Source organism: Mustelus asterias, chromosome 5, assembly GCF_964213995.1.
Source record: "Mustelus asterias chromosome 5, sMusAst1.hap1.1, whole genome shotgun sequence".
NCBI classification, from domain to species: domain Eukaryota; kingdom Metazoa; phylum Chordata; class Chondrichthyes; order Carcharhiniformes; family Triakidae; genus Mustelus; species Mustelus asterias.
In genome coordinates this window covers 78,109,828-78,128,903 of record NC_135805.1, presented here as the reverse complement: position 1 = coordinate 78,128,903, position 19,076 = coordinate 78,109,828, and the positions used below count along the sequence as shown (strand labels likewise).

At 41.5% G+C, this 19,076-nt stretch overlaps 1 protein-coding gene across 1 annotated transcript in view; it reads right to left on the bottom strand.

The window, feature by feature from the left end:
- LOC144494129 (ectonucleotide pyrophosphatase/phosphodiesterase family member 3) overlaps nucleotides 1-19,076 on the bottom strand; it is a 125,343-nt gene that overhangs the window by 22,388 nt on the left and 83,879 nt on the right. The window contains exons 18-22 of the mRNA XM_078213724.1: nucleotides 18,215-18,391; nucleotides 18,059-18,097; nucleotides 8,857-9,020; nucleotides 5,984-6,110; nucleotides 5,122-5,199 (exon numbers count right to left, since the gene is read on the bottom strand). Coding sequence (XP_078069850.1) covers nucleotides 5,122-5,199; nucleotides 5,984-6,110; nucleotides 8,857-9,020; nucleotides 18,059-18,097; nucleotides 18,215-18,391 — 585 coding nt within the window. The remainder of the gene's footprint in view (nucleotides 1-5,121; nucleotides 5,200-5,983; nucleotides 6,111-8,856; nucleotides 9,021-18,058; nucleotides 18,098-18,214; nucleotides 18,392-19,076) is intronic.

Here is a 19,076-nt window from a genome sequence, read left to right as displayed (position 1 = left end):
TATGGTAGAGAGGATGAATCGGACCCTGAAGTCCGCACTCGCAAAGGCTTTACATGGAAAACACAGCAGGTGGACAGAGGTCCTACCCACTGTGCTTATGAAACTCAGGGCATCCCCAAATCGCGTTATGGGATTAACCCCTTACGAACTGATGACCGGGCGGGCCATGCAATTGCCCCAAGGCATAATTGCCAGAGGGGAAGATTTGGGACCCTTAAAAGACAAAATCAGCAGATATGTCTTAGAACTGAGTGAGCAGCTGAAAGAAATGAGACAGCAGGCGAGAGAACAGCAGGAACTTAAAGATTAAAAAAAGGCAGTACTCTGCCACAAGCAGAATCCCAAATAATGGTTAAATTGCTACCTGAAAGGCCTGGTCTAGCACCCCGGTGCTCAGGGCCACACCGAGTCCTCATTAGTGGGGATACCTGCGCCTGCATTGAAATCAGGGGGAAGGGGCAATGGAAGCATTGGACACAACTAAAAAGATGTGAGAATGGCAATGATCCAGTAACGCGAGTCTAATAATAATAATTGTACCTCCAAGCTCATTGTACCTGTTTTTCAGGCAAGTCACTGCATCGGACAAGAAGATGTATATCGCTGTTTGTTTTTATGCTTTACTGCTTAGCAGGGGAGACTGGCTCTCAAACCGTTACCGACACGAGTTGAATGTAAATACATACTTGTATATGTCGCGTGTATATGCTGAGAAATGGAATGCATCTAAATGCTGGATATGTACCCACATTCCAATACATTCCAAAGGTGGAATCCCCCTCAGGTCAATCCCTTTGACAGCCCAAGAGACCGTAGAGTGGGTTATACAGGAAGAGGCAGGAGCCTCACGCACCACCTTAAATCTATACAGGAGAAACTACAGTCTGCTGGGTGCAAGGCAGGGACACTCAGTAAATGGCGACTGCCGGGTTACGACCGCACACACCAGCCACCCTCCCTGACCCTGACAAACACCACTGGGATAGGCCGCCTAATCGGGCCAGTCTGTATATCCAAAACAGGGACAGACAGGGCCCTCAGAGTAGGGAAGAGCGACTGTAACCAGGCCTTCGACATTACGCCAGCAGCACCTGATAGTTCCCTTAGAGTCTAGTGTGCACCAAACAGCACAGTGCAGATCCTTCTGCAGCCAGGAATTTTAAACAGCCCTGCAGCTTATAATGGAACTTACTTTGTCTGTGGTCACAGGGCATACCCTTGGTTACCCGATGATTGGACAGGGACATGCTATCTAGGCTATGCTATTCCCTACATACACCACATCCGCACCCTAAAGGACCATCCTCGATGGAGGGGGGGGGGGGGGGGGGGGGTAGGCAGAGGAGGGGGTCTTTCCGTACCTGGGAATCTTTCTTCCTCCCCTGGGAGGGCTAGGATTACAGATGGGCGAACTCACAGCACGCGTGCAAAAAGAAGCTCGCATTCTGGAGGAAGTTGCCAATGCTACTGCGGAGGCTGTGGCAGAGGTAAACAGCGAGCTGATAGCCCTTAGGACAGTAGCCCTACAGAACCGCCTAGTCTTAGATTATCTCCTTGCGAGTAAGGGAAGTACCTGCGCCTTAATAGAAACAGAATGCTGTACATCCATCCCTGACGCCTCAGAGAACCTCACGAATCTGGTGGAACACATTCACAATGAAGTGACAAAACTACATGAGATCCCCAACAGCAGCTGGATGGATTGGCTGTTGGGGGCTCATGGGGGACATTTTTAATGCAGGGAGCCATGGTTCTAATTGGCATAGTCATTGCTTGCTGTGTGCTGACAGTCTGTATAAGTTGTAAAGGTTTTGTGCCCAGGCTAACTGCTGTCGCCGCGTATCGCACCGAGACCCCTTCTCCACCACAGCTCCGCGACCACACTGCCCAGGCAGCGACAACATTTATTTAAAGACCGCCATGGAGACACCCCCAGCTGACACCCATCATTGGAGCTCGGAGGAGCACGGATCACGCCAGGTCTGTCAACTGAAGGAAAACAAAGACTCTTTGACGAACCACTGAACAGCTTTTAAACACTCCGGAATCTCCACTAAGAAATCATCGAACTCTTCAATCAAGATGGTGTGCTCACTGGGGCGCAAGGACGGCGCCCAGGAGCAAGAGGAGGGGTTGAAGGGGACGACTTTTATGCTTAAGACGACTTTTATGCTTAATATCACGGACATTTTACGCATTTATATCAAATTTATGTTGCCCGGTAATGAATGATGGGAAATGTTGTCAGCAGCTCACAGCAATGCGATGACTCATGGAGAGGCTCCTTGCACCCCCTAATCACTTCAGACAGTCTTAATCACTTTAGACTCCAGGCAGGGAAAACATAGACAATAGCTCAACTGATTAGATTATGCAAGAAGTTCAAATCCCAAAGGGAACCCTCCAGAAAGAGATCAGCCCAGGGGAAATAGGATCACTTCATCATTAGCCACAGATCAATTCCACCTGTCTATAATGGCTTTTCAATACTTCGCTATTGTGTCACTGCTTATTGCTAATTGTTTTTAGTAGGTGCCGATCGAGTCACTTGTAGTAAATGACAATAACCCACATGGGTCCCATTCATGCTTTCAGCAACTGCTTGAATGAGCCCATTACCATACGTTTGGCGCAAAGTTCAAAACCCTATAAATTGTAAAGCGCACACTGGCCAGGGGAAGCAGTTGGCGAGCAGCTGTCTTCCCCCGGGCCTATGGTTTTTATATTTTGGACAGGGAATAAAGTTTGTGTTGCCTTTTTGTACTGTACTCATGTCTGCTTGTCTTTTATGCTGGTAGGAAGCAAGAAACCTTCCCTTACAAGTTCCTCTGCCATTGCTTTGTTTCCTATTATTACTTCTCCAGCCTCATTTTCCAGTGGTCCAATGGCTATTTTTGCCTCTCTCTTACCTTTTATATATTAAAAACACTTTTCCTATCTTCTTTTATATTACTAGCTAGCTTACATTCATATTTCATCTTCTCCCCCCCGTTATTGCTTTTTTAGTTGTCCTCTGCTTGCTCTTAAAGGCTTCCCAAATATCTGGCTTCCCACTAATCCTCGCCACTTTGTATGCTTTTTCTTTTGCTTTTATGCTGTCCTTGTCTTCCCTCGTCAGCCATGGATGCCTTGTCCTCCCCTTAGCATGTTTCCTCCTCCTTGGGATGAATTTCTGTTGTGCCTCGCGTATTACCGCCAAAGACTCCTGCCATTGCTGTTCCACTGTCTTCCCTGCTAGGCTCCCTTTCCAATCAACTCTAGCCAGCTCCTCCCTCATGTCTTTGTAGTTACCTTTATTTAATTGTAATACCGTTACATCTGATTCCAGCTTCTCCCTCTCAAACTGCAGGATAAATTCTATCATATTGTGGTCACTTTCCCCTAAGGGTTCCTTTACCTTCAGTTCCCTAAACAAGTCTGCCTCATTACACATCACCAAATCCACAGTTGCCTGTTTCCTAGTAGGCGCTGTCACAAGCTGCTCCAAAAAAACATCTCTTAAACATTCCACGAATTCCTTTTCTTGGGAGCCACACCTACCTGATTTTCCCAGTCTACCTGCATATTGAAGTCCTTTTCTATCTCCTGATTTATTTTCTGCCCCACATCCTGACGACTGCTAGGGGGCCTGTACATACCTCCCATTGGGATCTTTTTACCTTTGCAATTCCTCAACTCTGCCCACAGAGATTCTATGCCTTCTGATCCTATATCACTTCTTGCTTTCAATTTAACTTCATTCTTTACTACCAATGCAACCACGCCCCCTTTGCCCATCTGCCTGCGCTTTCGATAGGACACATATCCTTGGATATTTAGATCCCAGCCCTGATCCCCTTGCAGCCACATCTCTATGATGTCCACAACATCGTAGCGGCCAATTACAATGAGCGCAACAAGCTCATTTACCTTGTTCCGTATACTGCACACATTTAGATACAACAGCCTCAGTCCTGCATTGACTACCTCCCTTCTCATACTTGTCACCTTTTTTGCTCTGCCTGAGGTTAGATTCCTGCCACCTTCTATACTCTCTGTTCTATTACGTGGTCTGGAAACTTTACTAACCTCTCCTGAGCCCTCAGCTCTGTTAACCTGCACTTCTACCCTCTCCTTTAACTTTGATTTTCTAATTCTCCATACAACTGAACCCTCCCCCCCACTATTTAGTTTAAAGCCCTATGTACAGTCCTAGTTATACGATTCACCAGGGCTCTGGTCCCAGCATGATTCAGATGAAGACTGTCCCATCGGAACAGGTCCCCTCTTCCCCAATACTGGTGCATTGTCCCATGAATTCCAGACCATTCCTCCCACACCAATCTTTGAGCCACGCATTTACCTCCTTAATCTTATTGACCCTGTGCCAATTAGCTCGTGGCTCAGGTAGTAATCCAGAGATTATTACCTTTTTGGTTCTGCTTTTTAATTTTGCTCCTAGCTGTTCATACTCCCTTAGCAGAACCTTTGTTCCTGTTCTACCTATGTCATTGGTACCTACGTGGACCACGACAACTGGATCTTTACCCTCCCACTCCAAGTTCCTCTGCAGCCCAGATGTTATTCAGTGTTTTAAATAAGTATATTGACATATCCTTATTTTTCTGATAAAGCCATATTTAACTGTATTATGAATGCACCAGGCTACCATTCTTAAATACATCAAGCAATAAATTTAATGCAGCATAAAAATATATAAACAATTACATTTTATTGCGCTGCATGATTATGCTAATTCACAGAAGATATTACATTTGTGATTATGCAAATAATTGAGTGGAAACCATGACTATAATTCAACTTCAGAAAAACTGAACAATTTTTAGCCAGATTGCAACTAAATCGATAACTTGGCCATTACATATGTATGCTTAATATACATGTACTGATACATTATAGTGTTAATACACTCTTAAATCAGTTGCTTAATTCAATCTATCCGACAATACATTTTAGCATTAAATTTCTATTTTGCTCAATTACCTACACTGCTTAGTTAAAATTATTGCAAATTCAATTTTCATGAATGTCAAAGAGCAGACTTTTTAATACTTGGAGCATTTATTCATTTTGTTAAGAGACAAATTATACAGGAAATAATTACATATTAATCTCACTTACTTTTGAAATCCTGATACATAGGCACGATGTTGCTGGTAATTAATGCGTCATATTGATGAGTTCTTGTATTATTAAGACCTGGAAAAGATCATTATGAGTTATTAAAGAGAAAGAATAATGTGACATGAACAACTATAAAAGTGAATCCTTTCCATCCCCTTGTACGTAACAATCAAAGCATATGGCATTAAAAAAATAGTTTTTCAAGACTTGGACAATGCAACTGAAGGATTCATCTTTGGCCAGCAAACTCTGAGCAAACTGAAGTTTGGCATCAGTTCTGAAAGCTGATCACAATACTCAATCTCAGTTCCAAAGCACATCTATGGCTCAAGCAGGCGATTGGATTTCAATTCCCAATTCCAGCTGACATTTTTAATCGGACTGCTGTAAATGAGTGGGTTTTCCAGTTAGTTACAACTAGAAAATGTGATCAACAAGTTGACCAACTTTGAACATAGCGTGGTGATACCAACATCAGTAACCAATGTGATTTAACTGAGATTCTTTTACATACCAATGTAAGCTTCCTTCAATTTATTTTATTTTATTATTGTCACAAGTAGGCTTACATTAACACTGCAATGAAGTTACTGTGAAAATCTCCTAGTAGCCACACTCCAGCGCCTGTTCAGGTACACAGAGGGAGAATTTAGCATAGCCAATGCACCTAACCAGCACGTCTTTTGGACTGTGGGAGGAAATCCACACAGACACGTGGAGAATGTGCAGACTCCGCGTAGACAGTGACCCAAGCCAGGAATCGAACCAGAGTCCCTGGCGCTATGAGGCAACACTGCTAACCATTGTGCCACCGTGTTGCCCCTATTAACCAAATGCAAGTTGCACTTAATGTACTTACTTGGAGGATAAAGAAAACCATAGGTGAGGTTTAACTCTGCTTCATAGTTTAAACACTTCTGGCTGACGTTTGCTGAAATTCGAGGATCAGCCCGCAGGCAGTCTAGTGATCGTGAAGCAAACTTTGCCTAATGGTGAAATACATGAAAAAGTTGTTTAAAAATGGATGAAAAGAGGCATTTTTCCTACTCCACTCAGCTCTTAGAACACCTAGTAATTAACAGGTCTCCGGAATCTCAGCGAGCCCACAGGAATATTCCATTGCAGTTCAATGGTCTGAAACACTCTGAAAAAAGGGTTGGAAAGTCATCTGAGGTCACATTCCAGTCAAAATTACTCATCCCAATTGGTCCAAAATTAGGCCTCATTAAAGTTTTTGGCACAAACTGCCAGTGCCTGTTGGCTTTCATCATCATTCTTCTTGAGCTCTTTGCCCGAAGGCAAGTCCTTGGTAATTAATCACTGAGTCATGGCTAAGTGCCGTGATTTCTTTTTAGAATGGGTAGGGCGAGGAGGCTGTCATTTTCGACTAAGATTAGGAAAAATTCTTTACTCAAAGGGTTGTGAACTTTCTCTACCCGAGGGAGGTTTGGATGCTCCATTGCTGAGTAAATTCAAGCTTAAGCTAGACATATCTTGGTCGCTCAGGGAACTGAGGAATTTGGGAAGTGAGTGAGAAAATATAACTGAGGCAGAAGATCAGCCATGATTATGATTATATTGAAATGGTGGAGCAGGCTCGAGGAGCTATATGGTCTACTCCTGCTCCTGTCTCTTATGTTTGGAATTTGTGTCATTACGACATGGAAAGGTGATGGGCTGAATTTTACCTCAAGGAAAGAGGTTCTGCCAACAGGACCGAAAGCAGTTGACTAGATTGCACGGGTGGCTGACAGGATTGTGGGGCAATCTTATTTGTGGTGGCCAATTAAGAGGGGGCTGCTGGGACTGCTGCCCAGTGAGGATGGTGACCTGCCTCTCAGAGCTGTTTGTCAGATCAGAGGAGCAGCAGCTCTGCAGCCACTGACAGAGGTGGACACTGCTGAGGCTACAGGGAAAAGGAGAGGGTGGGTAAGAAATGTTTCAATGTGTCAGGGCCAGGCAGAAAGGCCCCAGCGATTGGAGGTGGAACCATCCAGCAGTGGCATCAGACCTATGGGGCAACCATTGCTTCCAGGGGCCCCCTGTGGGTCATTGTGTGAAAGGAAGGCCATCTATAGAAAGCTGCTAAGAGACTGCATTGATGTATCTGGAACTCTCCCCATATGGCAGGGGGTGGGTGGGGGAAGGTGGCATTCTGGCACTGGTACAGTCCTGGCGTTGCAGTAAAATTACCATTAAATGGACAGTTAATCAAATTAATTCCCCTCCCTAGATGGTGGGCAGCTGAGCTGCTAACATTCCTGCTTCTGGGCATATCCTGTGGTGGCCGGAAGACATCAGGCTTCACTCCTGATTCCTCCAACTGCTATTTTATGAGCACTTCTATCTCCCAAAGGGCTGGTAAAATTCAGCCCCATGAGTCAAGAAACAACAATTTCCCAGGAGGATTGAAACACAAACAGTCAGCCTAAACCACTTACATGCATTTCTTCTTAATCCATGACACACTCGAGATATCTTAGCAGAAAGGAGCAGATCTCCAGCCTACCTTCCTATAGAAGCTCTATGATGATGGGACTTCTTAAAGGCACAAGTTGAAACAATAAATATTTCAATTGCCGCAGCAATTGCCCAGCACCAAAAACCACAGCGCAACACTGTCTTTCATTTTGCTTGCACTGGTATTAATTTTTAGACTCTCATTGTGAATGTGGGAAAATGAATTTGTTTTCCAGCGGTTCTCATCTTTATCAGGATTACTTTACTGGTGCAACACTCCCTCTGGTATAGCACAAATAAAAACTCTCTCAGTCTCCAAACCACAACCACTTCCACATCTCACCCATATATCAGCATTCCAACTGAGTTTCACACAGGCTTCTCATTTTAGTCATCAAATGTTCTCAACTTCTGTCTCTTTCCCTCACTGTCAGAACTCAAACTCCTAATACTGCCTTTTAAACTCATTTTTGAATTGGTCTCTCAGTCTCTTTGTCTCCCAACATTCTTGGTCTCCATTCCGCTCTGTTTTTTGTCTGTTCCTCATTTGTCTTTAATTGCTCACTCTTATTTGGTCTCTTTGTACTTTCCTCTTTCACATGATGCATCTATTTCTATTTCATCCCGTCAGTTTTGAATTTCTTAACCTTTTATATCTCTAACTTCTTCTAGTTCAATGAAAGAGCATTGATCTGAAACATGTTTCTCACTCCACAGATGCTACCAGACCTGCTAAGTACTTTGAGTATGTTCTTGATCCATTTTTTGAAATACTTAATATCTTTAAGCTACTTGAATTTAAATGACAAGCTTTTAGAACAAAAGACAACCAATTTGGAGTTAAATTGCATTGTGCAACATTACAATCCAAATGATTTCTTTTCTCTAAAATACTGGATAAACAACCCGATTAACCCATTCATATGCTAATGAATTAAAATGAATAAAATGGAACCAGCATTTATTTGGTTACGGATTTAAGTCCTACTCCAGGGCTTGAACATTACCTTAGGATGGCACATTAATGTGGTACTGAAGGAGTGCCATATTGTCAGAAGTGCCAAATTTTATATGAGACAGCTTTGCCTTTCTGCTGGACATAAGAGATCTCACAGTATTATTAACCAAAAATCATATCTCAACCAAAAGAAGATTATCTGGTTATTCATTCTTCTTGTTGTTTATGGAATCTTTCATAAAATTGCTATCACATTTGCATGTATAACAACAGTGATTATACTTCAAAAGTTACTCATTAGATGTGTAGTGCACCAAACTTACCGATTTGGGAACTGTGTATGCACTCCATAATGGCATTAAAATATCAGCACTATATCCAGTCATATAAAATGTATGGGGCAAGAGACAATATGTGCTGTTCTTCTGTAAAACTCTGGGCCTTCCGTAAGGCATATTGAAAGCTTCTGATTCTTCAACTGCAAAAACACAAGGTTATCATCATGTCTCTATTCCAAACGTAATTGAGGCCATATTCGTCCATAAAAATTAATTTGTCAATCCCTGCTCGTTTGTTAATTGTTTCGCAATTTGTCTGCTTTAGCAAAGTGTGGTATGATGCAATTGCATGTCATTCACCACAAGATGAGGTTCCATTCATAGGTGTGACATTATGAAGATTGCTGGTATGAGGACTGTGCATTTCCATACAAGAATCGAATGTTGTCCTGAACTATCCTTGTTAATTTCCTCATGACTAACCATAGACTATCATTAGCAAAGATTGGAAACAGGATTGGCAACTATCCCAACTGACAATGTACATGAGGGAATCGCAACAGGAAAGAAAAATTGCCCTCAGGTGATCAGGTGATTATAATGTGTGAAGTCAAGCAAAAGCTTTGGTCTTAACATGAGAACATCACTTTGAATTATTGTTTATTTCTTTTAACTTCCAATGAATAGAAAGCCTAACTTAAGTTGTTTCTTGCCAAACTTCTAGCACATTCATTAAGATTCATTGTTATTCACATAGAAACACCATTCTTCTGAGCTGGTTTTGAAGAGGTCGATAGAACCTTGGCCTGGGTTTCCATCCTTGGGGGGGGCAGGGGAAATCAGGAAAATTCCTGGCTCAACCCGTCCATCTTTGGAGAACGTGCCAACAAAGGGCGGGATCTTCATTGCTGAGGGCTGGGTGCAGGCTGGAGTCAGGTCAGTTGTCCAGGCAAGAAGTGCAGAGGCAGCCACTATAGCTGCTGCATGTGGAGACAAGCTGTGTCAAAGGTCCATCTCAATGTTGTGGGACTTTATCTCAATGTACAAAATAAGGCACTCACCCCCCCCCTCCCCCATTCTCTAAATGCTCCCCATCCATGCCACCCATGTCCCCTTTTGCCTCAATGCCAAACTCTGTCCTTTCACCCACCCCCTTAGGCCCCTCATGCTTCCTACGTCAAGCTCAGCCTTCCAGCCACACCCAAAGCTCTGGAACCTCAATGCTCGTTGACCCACTGTACACTTTCTAACCATAGTACATAGTGGCATTTGTAAAAAAATTTAATCAATTGATAACTTTCTCCTCTGCTTGAAGAACAAATCTGGAATGCAAGCTAATAAGTGTCAATCATCCAGGGCCTTTGAGATTCCAAAACCACAATCCTTTTTATGTCAGGCACTGTGATAATTGACAGGCTGCGCAACAAATGGCAGGTACCATGGGGAGGGGTAGTTGAAGGTGTGAGATCATGTGATGACATCTCCTGGAGTATTTCCAGTCAGAGTTGGCAACTCTATTCCGTAGGTCTTTTTAAGGTGCCATCAGCAACACAATTGTTGGCATCAAAGGTAGTGATAACTCCCTTGAGACATCAAGGAATATAGGTCTGCGCATGCAAAGCAATGTGATGTGATGGGTGTTTACAGAAAAAAAGGACAAAATGTCACATGGATTTTCTGCCCCCACCCCCACCCAGACCCTGTTCATATTTTACAAAAAGGGAAAAAGAGAAAACCAGGATATTTGAACTATTTTTAGGAAATTGCTGGGACACTGAAACATTTAATGAAAAACCAGAATTGTCCCGGTAAAGCCAGGATGTCTGGTTACCCTAACATAGGATCCTGTCATGACAGGTCTTTAAGTTTTAGTGTGCTTTCTTTGATGTTCCACTAAAATTGACACAAGTACCTCAAAATTGAGCACTTTGTTCATTGAATCTCTGGGGAGGTGGTAGAGCTACTTGAAGATGTTCCAGTGAGATAACATGTGGAACATGTGAGGATAATTTCATTATTTATTTCTGTTTGGGGAAACGGCAGCATTGTGGTAACATTATTGGACTAGCAATCCAGAGAACAAAGAACAAAAGAAAATTACAGCATAGGAGCAGGCCCTTCAGCCCTCCAAGCCTGCACCGACCATGCTGCCCAACTGAACTAAAACCCCCTACCCTTCCGGGGACCAGATCCCTCTATTCCCATCTTATTCATGTATTTGTCCAGACGCCCCTTAAAACTCAAAGGTCCAGTCTTTTGCTCAGGACACACTGATTCAAATCACAGCAGTAAGTGAAATTCAAATTCAATTTTTTAAAAAATCTGGAATTGAAAGTTAGTCTGAGTAATGGTAACCATGAAACTATCTTTGACTGTTGTAAATATCCATCTAATTCAGGTTAATGTCCTTTAGGGAAGGAAATTTGCCATCCTTACCTGGTCCTACATATGTGGCTCTAGACTCATTGCAATGTGGTTGACTTTTAACTGCCCTCTGAAATGGCCTAGCAAACCACTCAATTCCAGGGTTCACAGTTCATTAACGATGGGCAACAAATGCTGGCCTTGTTAGGGCAGCTGTCACAGAGGTGCCATGGGGAAAGGTCACCGTCTAAGGCCTTTCAATCATAGTACATCGAGGGGCTGGACATGCTATCAAACCCCTTGGGCTGGGTGACTAACATTGAACATATATAAATATGACATGTATCATAACTGCATTGAGACACCTCAGAGTGCAATATGATCTATACAGAAAAATCGAATATCAAAGCACTTCCCTTAAAGACCATTTTGAAATGTTTCGTCATGTTCTTCTGGAAATTTCATGAATAAAGTATATTTTGGCCTTGTTATCAGCATCAAATCAAAGAATAAAGAAAAAAAATTTAAACTATAATACCACATACTTAGTTAAAGATCAAAGTTTATTTAGTATTGTCACAAGTAAGGCTTACATTAACACTGCAATAAAGTTACTGTGAAAATCCCCTAGTTGCCACACTCTGGCATCTGTTCGGGTACACTGGGGGAGAATTTAGCATGGCCAATGCACCTAACCAGCATGCCTTTCAGTCTGTAGGAGGAAACCAAAGCACCCGGAAGAAATCCACAGGGAGAACGTGCAGACTCCGCACAGACAGTGACCCAAACCAGCAACTGAACCTGGATATCTGGCGCTGTGAGGCAGCAGTGCTAACCACAGTGCCACCCGATTAACTTATACATTAGGTTATTAGACTTTATACGTTGCAATTGTGCTTTGATTTTTACAGCATTACTGCACATATGCCAAGTCAATGACTTTCCAATGTGCTTTCATGGCCCTCGGTCTTACAAAGTAAACATCACATAACTTTCACGAAGCTGGCACACAGCCAATGAGGTCTGTTACTTCTATTGAAAAAAGAACATCTGACATCATGTTACAGAAAGCTCTTTTGCTGCAATTCAATAACTGGTCTTTGAAGCTTTGTCCTCCTTGTGTTAAATTTAATGTGGATTCTGACTTATAAAAGATTGAGTAGTAATGCAAACCAGCTCAGAGCACAAAAACAACTGGAGTAATTGTTGCTTAGGAAGCAATAGTTGGTTAGATGTGAAGTCTTGGAGAAAATAAAAGACTAAAAGGATGTCGGCCCCTTGGGAGATTGCCCCAATATGATTCTGTAAATGAGAATTCGCTGAAAAGATGATGACTTATGCAGCAGCTTGGAAACTGAATCAATGTGCCCCATTATCTCTTGTAACAATAAGCTTCAAGGGGACATAACTACAAGATAAAGGGCCGGTCATTTAAAACTGAGTTGCGTAGAAATTTCTTCTCGCAGAGGGTGATGAATCTCTGGAATTCTCAGCCCCAAAGGGTAGTGGAGACTGGATCATTAGAAGTATTTAAAGTGGAGCTGAATAAATATTTGATAGATAGAGGAATTGAGGGAATGGGGATATGGCAAAGAAAGGTTTTCATTGGCATAAATCAGCAATGATCATATTGAATGGCAGGGCAGGCTTGCAGGGCCTAGTGGCCTACTCCTGCTTATATTTCTTGTCGTGTTGCGTTCAGATGCCAAAGCAGCATCACAAAAACGAAGAATAATAGTATTGATTCACCTACTGACACTTGAACCATCAACATTCTTTTACATAGAATGGAATGATTGCAGCATAGAAGGAGGCCATTCATCCCTTCATATCCATGTTGGCTCTCTGCAACAGCAACTCATAATATCACTCCTCAAACCTTTCCTCATAGATCTGTCAATGTTTTCTTTTCAGGTGCTTATCCAATCTTCTTTTAAAATATTAAATTTCTGCTTCAACCACACTCCTGAACAGTGCATTGCAGATCCGAATTGCATGCTACCAAAAATGAATTTCCCATAGCACTATTGCTTCTTTTGCTAATCACCTTCAAATGGCATCTTTTGATTTGCGTTCCACCAAAGGAGAATAGTTTCTCTCTACCTACTCTATCACGACCCCTCAAAAGTTTGAACATATATTAAATCTCCTCTCAACCTTCTCTTCTTTGAGGAGAATAACCCTAGTTTCTCCAATTTATCCATGTGATAGAGGTCCCTCATCCCTGGAAACATTCTTGTAAATCTTTTCTGCAACATTTCTACTGCTTTCACATCCTTCCTAAAGTGTGATGTGCACAATGGGACACAATACTCCAGCAGAGGCTAAACCAATATTTTATCAATGTACATCATAACTTTCTTGTTTATATCTCTATTTATAAAGCCCAAGATACTGTATGTTATTTTTAACCAATTTGTCAACTTATCCTGTGATCTTCAATGAATTATGCACTTATATCCCCAGGTCTCTCTGTTCCTGCATCCACTTAAGAATTGTACCCTTCATTTCATATTGTCTCACTTCATTCTTCCTAGCAAAATGTAACGCTTTACACATTTCGACATTACCTTTCATTTGCCACATTTCCACCCATTCCACCAACCTGTCTACATCTCTCACAGTCTCGCACTATCCTATCCCAGTTCTCAATATTTCCAAGTTTTTGTATTCTGCAAATTTTGAAATTCTGCCCAACAGGCCCGTGTCAAGGAGTGTTACAGTCCCCCACCAGCAGATTTGAAAGCTGGGGTGGCTCATAAAATGCATTGTGTGTGCCCACAGCTTACCTGCCCATCCCAAGCTGTCTTCCATTTTATGGACGAATGGTGGAAACTTCAGAGTGTAAAATAACTGAGGGGCAGGTGCTGGTGGGGTTGCATTCCCCATTGACTCTTCAAATAGTAGGGGAAAGAGCTGCCATTCAAAAAATAATTCCCAAAGTCATCAAAGGAATGATCCTGGTACTGAGGAATCCCAGTGTTATCTGTCCTTTGGTTCAAAAAACAACATTCACCTACTGTTTCCTGTCATTTGGCCAAATGAATTCATAACCATTCTTCCACTTTTCCTTTCATTCCATGGATTTTAGTTTGCTGGCAAATCTATTGTGTGACACTTTATCTGACACTTTATCAAACATCTTTTGGAACTAGACATATGTCATATCAACTGTATTGCTCTCATCAACCCTCTCTGTTAACTCATCGAAAAGCTCATTGAAGGTAGAAAACACAATCTGTCTTTCACATTCTCTACTGACATTCCCGGATTAATCTTCATTTATCCAAGGGATTGTTAATTTTCTCCTGGATTATCATCTCTAAAAATTTTCCAACTACCATCGTTAAATTGATAGATGCTGGGCTAATCCTTACAATCTAATTTGAACAATTTTTATTTGCACTTCTGCCATTGACTGCAATTTTCATCCTTACTTCCCTCAGCATCCTTGGATACATTCTGCCTCGTCTGCCTAATCAACTTTAAGTGTATCTAGCCTTTCTACCACCTGCTTTTTATGAATTTTAAGCCCATCTAATGTTTCAATCCCACCCCCTCCCCCCCCCCCCCCCCCCCTCCCCGCTTTCATTATGGCCTTGGTAACATCTTCCCTGGACAAGTTAAATGCAAAATATTCATTTAGTAGCTCAGCCATGTTTCCAAGCATAAATCCTCTTTTTCTGATCCCTTATCAGTCCCACAACTCATTCTATCATCCTTTTTACTATCTATGTGCTCATAAAAAACTTTTGGATTCCCTTTTCTTTGAACTGCCAGTTTCATCTCATTCTCCCTTTTTGCTGCTCTAATTCCCTTTATTACTTCCCCCTCTGAACCTGCTATATTCAATCCTGTTGTCAGTTGTATTACCAACCTGGTATCAGTCAAACCCCCACTTTTTCTGCTTCATTTTACTCTCTCTCATTAACCAGCTCTGGTTTCGGTTGCTCTATCTTTCAGGTGGGAATGTATCTCAACCATACCCACAACATCTCCTCTTTAAGGACAGCACATTGTTCCACGGCACACCTGCCAGCCAACCTTTGATTCTCAATTACCTGGGCCTCATCCATTCTCACCCACTGAAATTGATGCTCCTCTAATTTAGTATTTTCACTTTAGATTTCTCCATGTCCTTTTCCATGGCTAACCTAAATCTTATGATGTGATGATTGTTGGGATTATATGTTGCTAATGATTTCCTGTTTGAACTGTAGAGTGTTCTAGTCTTCGTACTACAATAAGCAATTGTTTTATCTCTAGCCACTAATGATATTAGCATAACATGACCATGTGAATGCAGAAAGGACCTGGTGACACCAAGCTGAATAATACTGCATCTGAACTTCCTCCCAAATCTCGTGTGTCTAACGAGAATGTATTTTTCAGGCAAAAATAAGGATTGAGGAATAAGTTGAGAAAGCAGGTATGTAGGGTTACCATTCCCAAAAATGGATGGGTCTTTTCCCACTTTTGACCTTATATTTGTTAAAATAAAATCACAGTTTTGATGGTGAAAGGACAGAACGTTTGATAACCGTCATCACTGGAGCCAGTTTGATGCTAACCCAAACAAATATAATAAAAGTAGAAAATGCTGAAATGCTCAGCAGGTTCTGAAGAAAGGTCATCGACCTGAAACATCTCTCCACAGATACTCCCAGACCTGCGAGTATTTCCAGCATTTTCTATTTTTAATGCAGATTTCTCCTGGTCAGGTCAAGGATAAAGTAGGATTAATGCCAATCAAAGATACATTAATTTGTTTACCTTTTGGAAGATCAACATTTTTTTAAAAACTTGGCCCTTTGACATTTGGAAAGTATCCAAGAGTTTTGTCTGATTTGTTTCTGGATATAAATAGCACAAGATGACAAAACAAATTATATTCAACTGTATAGAACTGTTGATAAAGTAATTCAAGGGTAACAGAAAAAAAAAACCTGTAGTCATCATAATTGAATAACAAACTTGTTACAAAGAAAGCAAGAAATGTACAAATATTACTGTAAAACACTGCATCACAGTCTGCAATTTCGCTAAGCAATATTTCCAAATAAGAAAAAAATATATACATTGCTTTGTTACAAAGGTATATTTGTGTCCATTAGCAGCCATCAAAACTGTGGAGATAGCTACATAATTTGAGCTGGTGAGCATTGGTTTGTAAGGTGAGAACTCTCACGTTTGAACTGTTGGATGTGAATCTCCAAAGGTTAAATTAATGATGTTTCAACCAATTAATTTTCGCTCTTCCATGTCTACTGATACATGTAGCAACTAATTTATTCCACTGTCTCTACACCCAGCAGAAAGTGCTTTGGGTCATTGCCATAATTAAGACTCTTTTTTTACATGGAGAGGTCATTAGCCTGACTTAATTACAATTCCCTACTGAAGGCCTGGCTAACTGCAATTGGGGGGGGGGGTGACATCAATCCACTATCTTAAGATGGAAGTATCCCACTCAATGTCAACCTAGTAGCCTATAGATAGAGCTACAGGACTTTGACCTGAATGGTCTACTTTATTACTCCATATTAATTTAGATGACTCTAGGCTTCTCTCTATTAATCAAAGCTACAGGGTAGAAGAATCTTTGAAAGAGCAAATCAAAAAAATGGAAGAATAATAGGAACAAAAACTGCCTTTTCTTGAGTTCTCTGCCCAAAGGCAGGTGTGACCCATGGCACTATGATCTCCACCACGGGCAAGAAGGCAGATCCCAAATCCACCCCAGTCAGAATGGGGATCAAACACCATGCTGTTGTTTCAAATCTGATCAACACTCACCGTCCAGCCAACTGAGCCCACCAGCACCCCAAAGAGTCCAGGTTGCTATGGCAATAGGTACTTTTATGTGCATTTTTAGCCTTGACCTAGGGTAGCGATGATCTAGCCTTCAATTTCTTCCCATCACCAGACCAGAAATCTCTCCCATTCTTACTGCCTGCCACTGGCTTATGCGGGAAGGATTTACAAGTTAATCCTCAAGCTTTCGGCCGTGTTAAGAACACACCTTCCTTGGCCATCAAGTTTTGAAGTGGGATTTGAACCTGGAGCTTCTGGTTCAGAAGCAGGGACACTGCCACCACACCACAAGACCTCTTTCAAAAGAAAACTACAAGATGTCTTTTCAGAACCACGCAAACAGAAGCTTCATCATTTAAACAGCTTATCATTCAAATCTTTAATATGATTACAACTACAAATTACAACTGCAAATGCACCGGGTTAGGTGCATTGACCTAAACGGGTGCCGGAGTGTGGCAACTAGGGGAATTTCACAGTAACTTCATTGCAGTGTTAATGTAAGCCTTACTTGTGACTAATAAATAAACTTACTTACTTAAATCTTGCAATTTGGATGAAGCCATTATTGACTTCTTCAGTATTCATGCATTACATTAAACCAAATTACTATGCACACATATATGCTTGGGGGGAATGGGGCTACTGTCAATATTTCGCATTCCTTATAGTACTGTAGAGTGTATTAATCTAACATCCTACTGCATACACAGGAGTGAAAACATTTACATCTATTACCGGAATATTCAATTTATAAGAACATTTTCCTGTAAAATTAGCTCTTCCTACAACACTGATTTCACTCATGTTGAATTGTCTATCCTTTATACCTATGTTAGATATTCAAAAACAGAGCTTCATTGTGGAGAAAGTATTCTCAAGAAAGTCCAAAATAAATCATGTGGAATTAGTTAGGAATTTATTCTGTCAAAAATGTTTTCCAATCAATAACTCTGAACTGTTAGAATTTAGTCACAGTATACTTACGTTCCATCACTCACACTTGCAGAATTGATATTTGACATGGCAAAAAATGTATAAAAGCAATATATTATCTTACCTTGTGCAACAGTAAGATTGATTTGTTTATTCATTTCTTCTGCAGTTAGGGTCTAAAAGACATATACATTTTGTTAATATCAAAGTTTAGTTGGTGCCTCTTAAAGTAACTTGTGCAATCCAATATACTTGATTTATGCAGCCAGTTCCACTGTACTTACCGAGCCATTACATGAGCATCCCAGGTTGTCATTTGGAGTCAATTTGGTGAGTGGACAAGCAGATAAAGCAGACACCTCATGAGGTAACACAGGCTGATAAAAAGAGGTTTTCAGCAGATGGTTCAGACTGCCATGGGATCCGTTGTTAGGTGAAGGTGTAATCTGCAACAAATCTAACAAGGGAGAAAAGAGCAATCCTGTTACAAATACACAGCTGTGCCTGTTATTCTTTGGTATCGCCTTTCCTAGATATTGAAATGGCAGGTTTAAAGAAAGCGATGTTAACTCTTGACTAATAGCAAACTCTGAGTTGGGACCAGTGGAAAAGTAGACATTAGATACGGAACAGACGATCAGCATGTGTTAAATTTACAAATCAATGAAGCAAGTTTCACTTGGGCTGTCCTCAAGGTAGGTATGTGTTCATCTTGGTTTTTTTTCCAAAGTTACAGATTTACAATCATGTCATATTAGCATCAACAGTCAATTTACAATAGATTAATTTTGCCACTTTAAAGGTCAATTTCAGACCTATCCCTCTTACACCTACAGCAACATAAACCATTCCCACCTATGGCGCCAGCATCAGATCCTCAACATCACTGCTACTGCAGAAGGAAAATGCCATTGTCGCCAATGCTTTGACAGACATCCTGAATTTTAAATAGGTAACAGGGGTCCTACCACTGGGGCTAGAAGTGGTGAGTGACCCTGCATCATGGGGTAGAGGGGGCTTGAGTCCACATTTTGCCAGCAGGAGTCAATTAAGTGGCCGCCATCCTTGTTAAATTCATCCTTGCCTGTCCATCCAGGAATTGATGTGGAGATGCTGGCGTTGGACTGGGGTGAACACAGAAA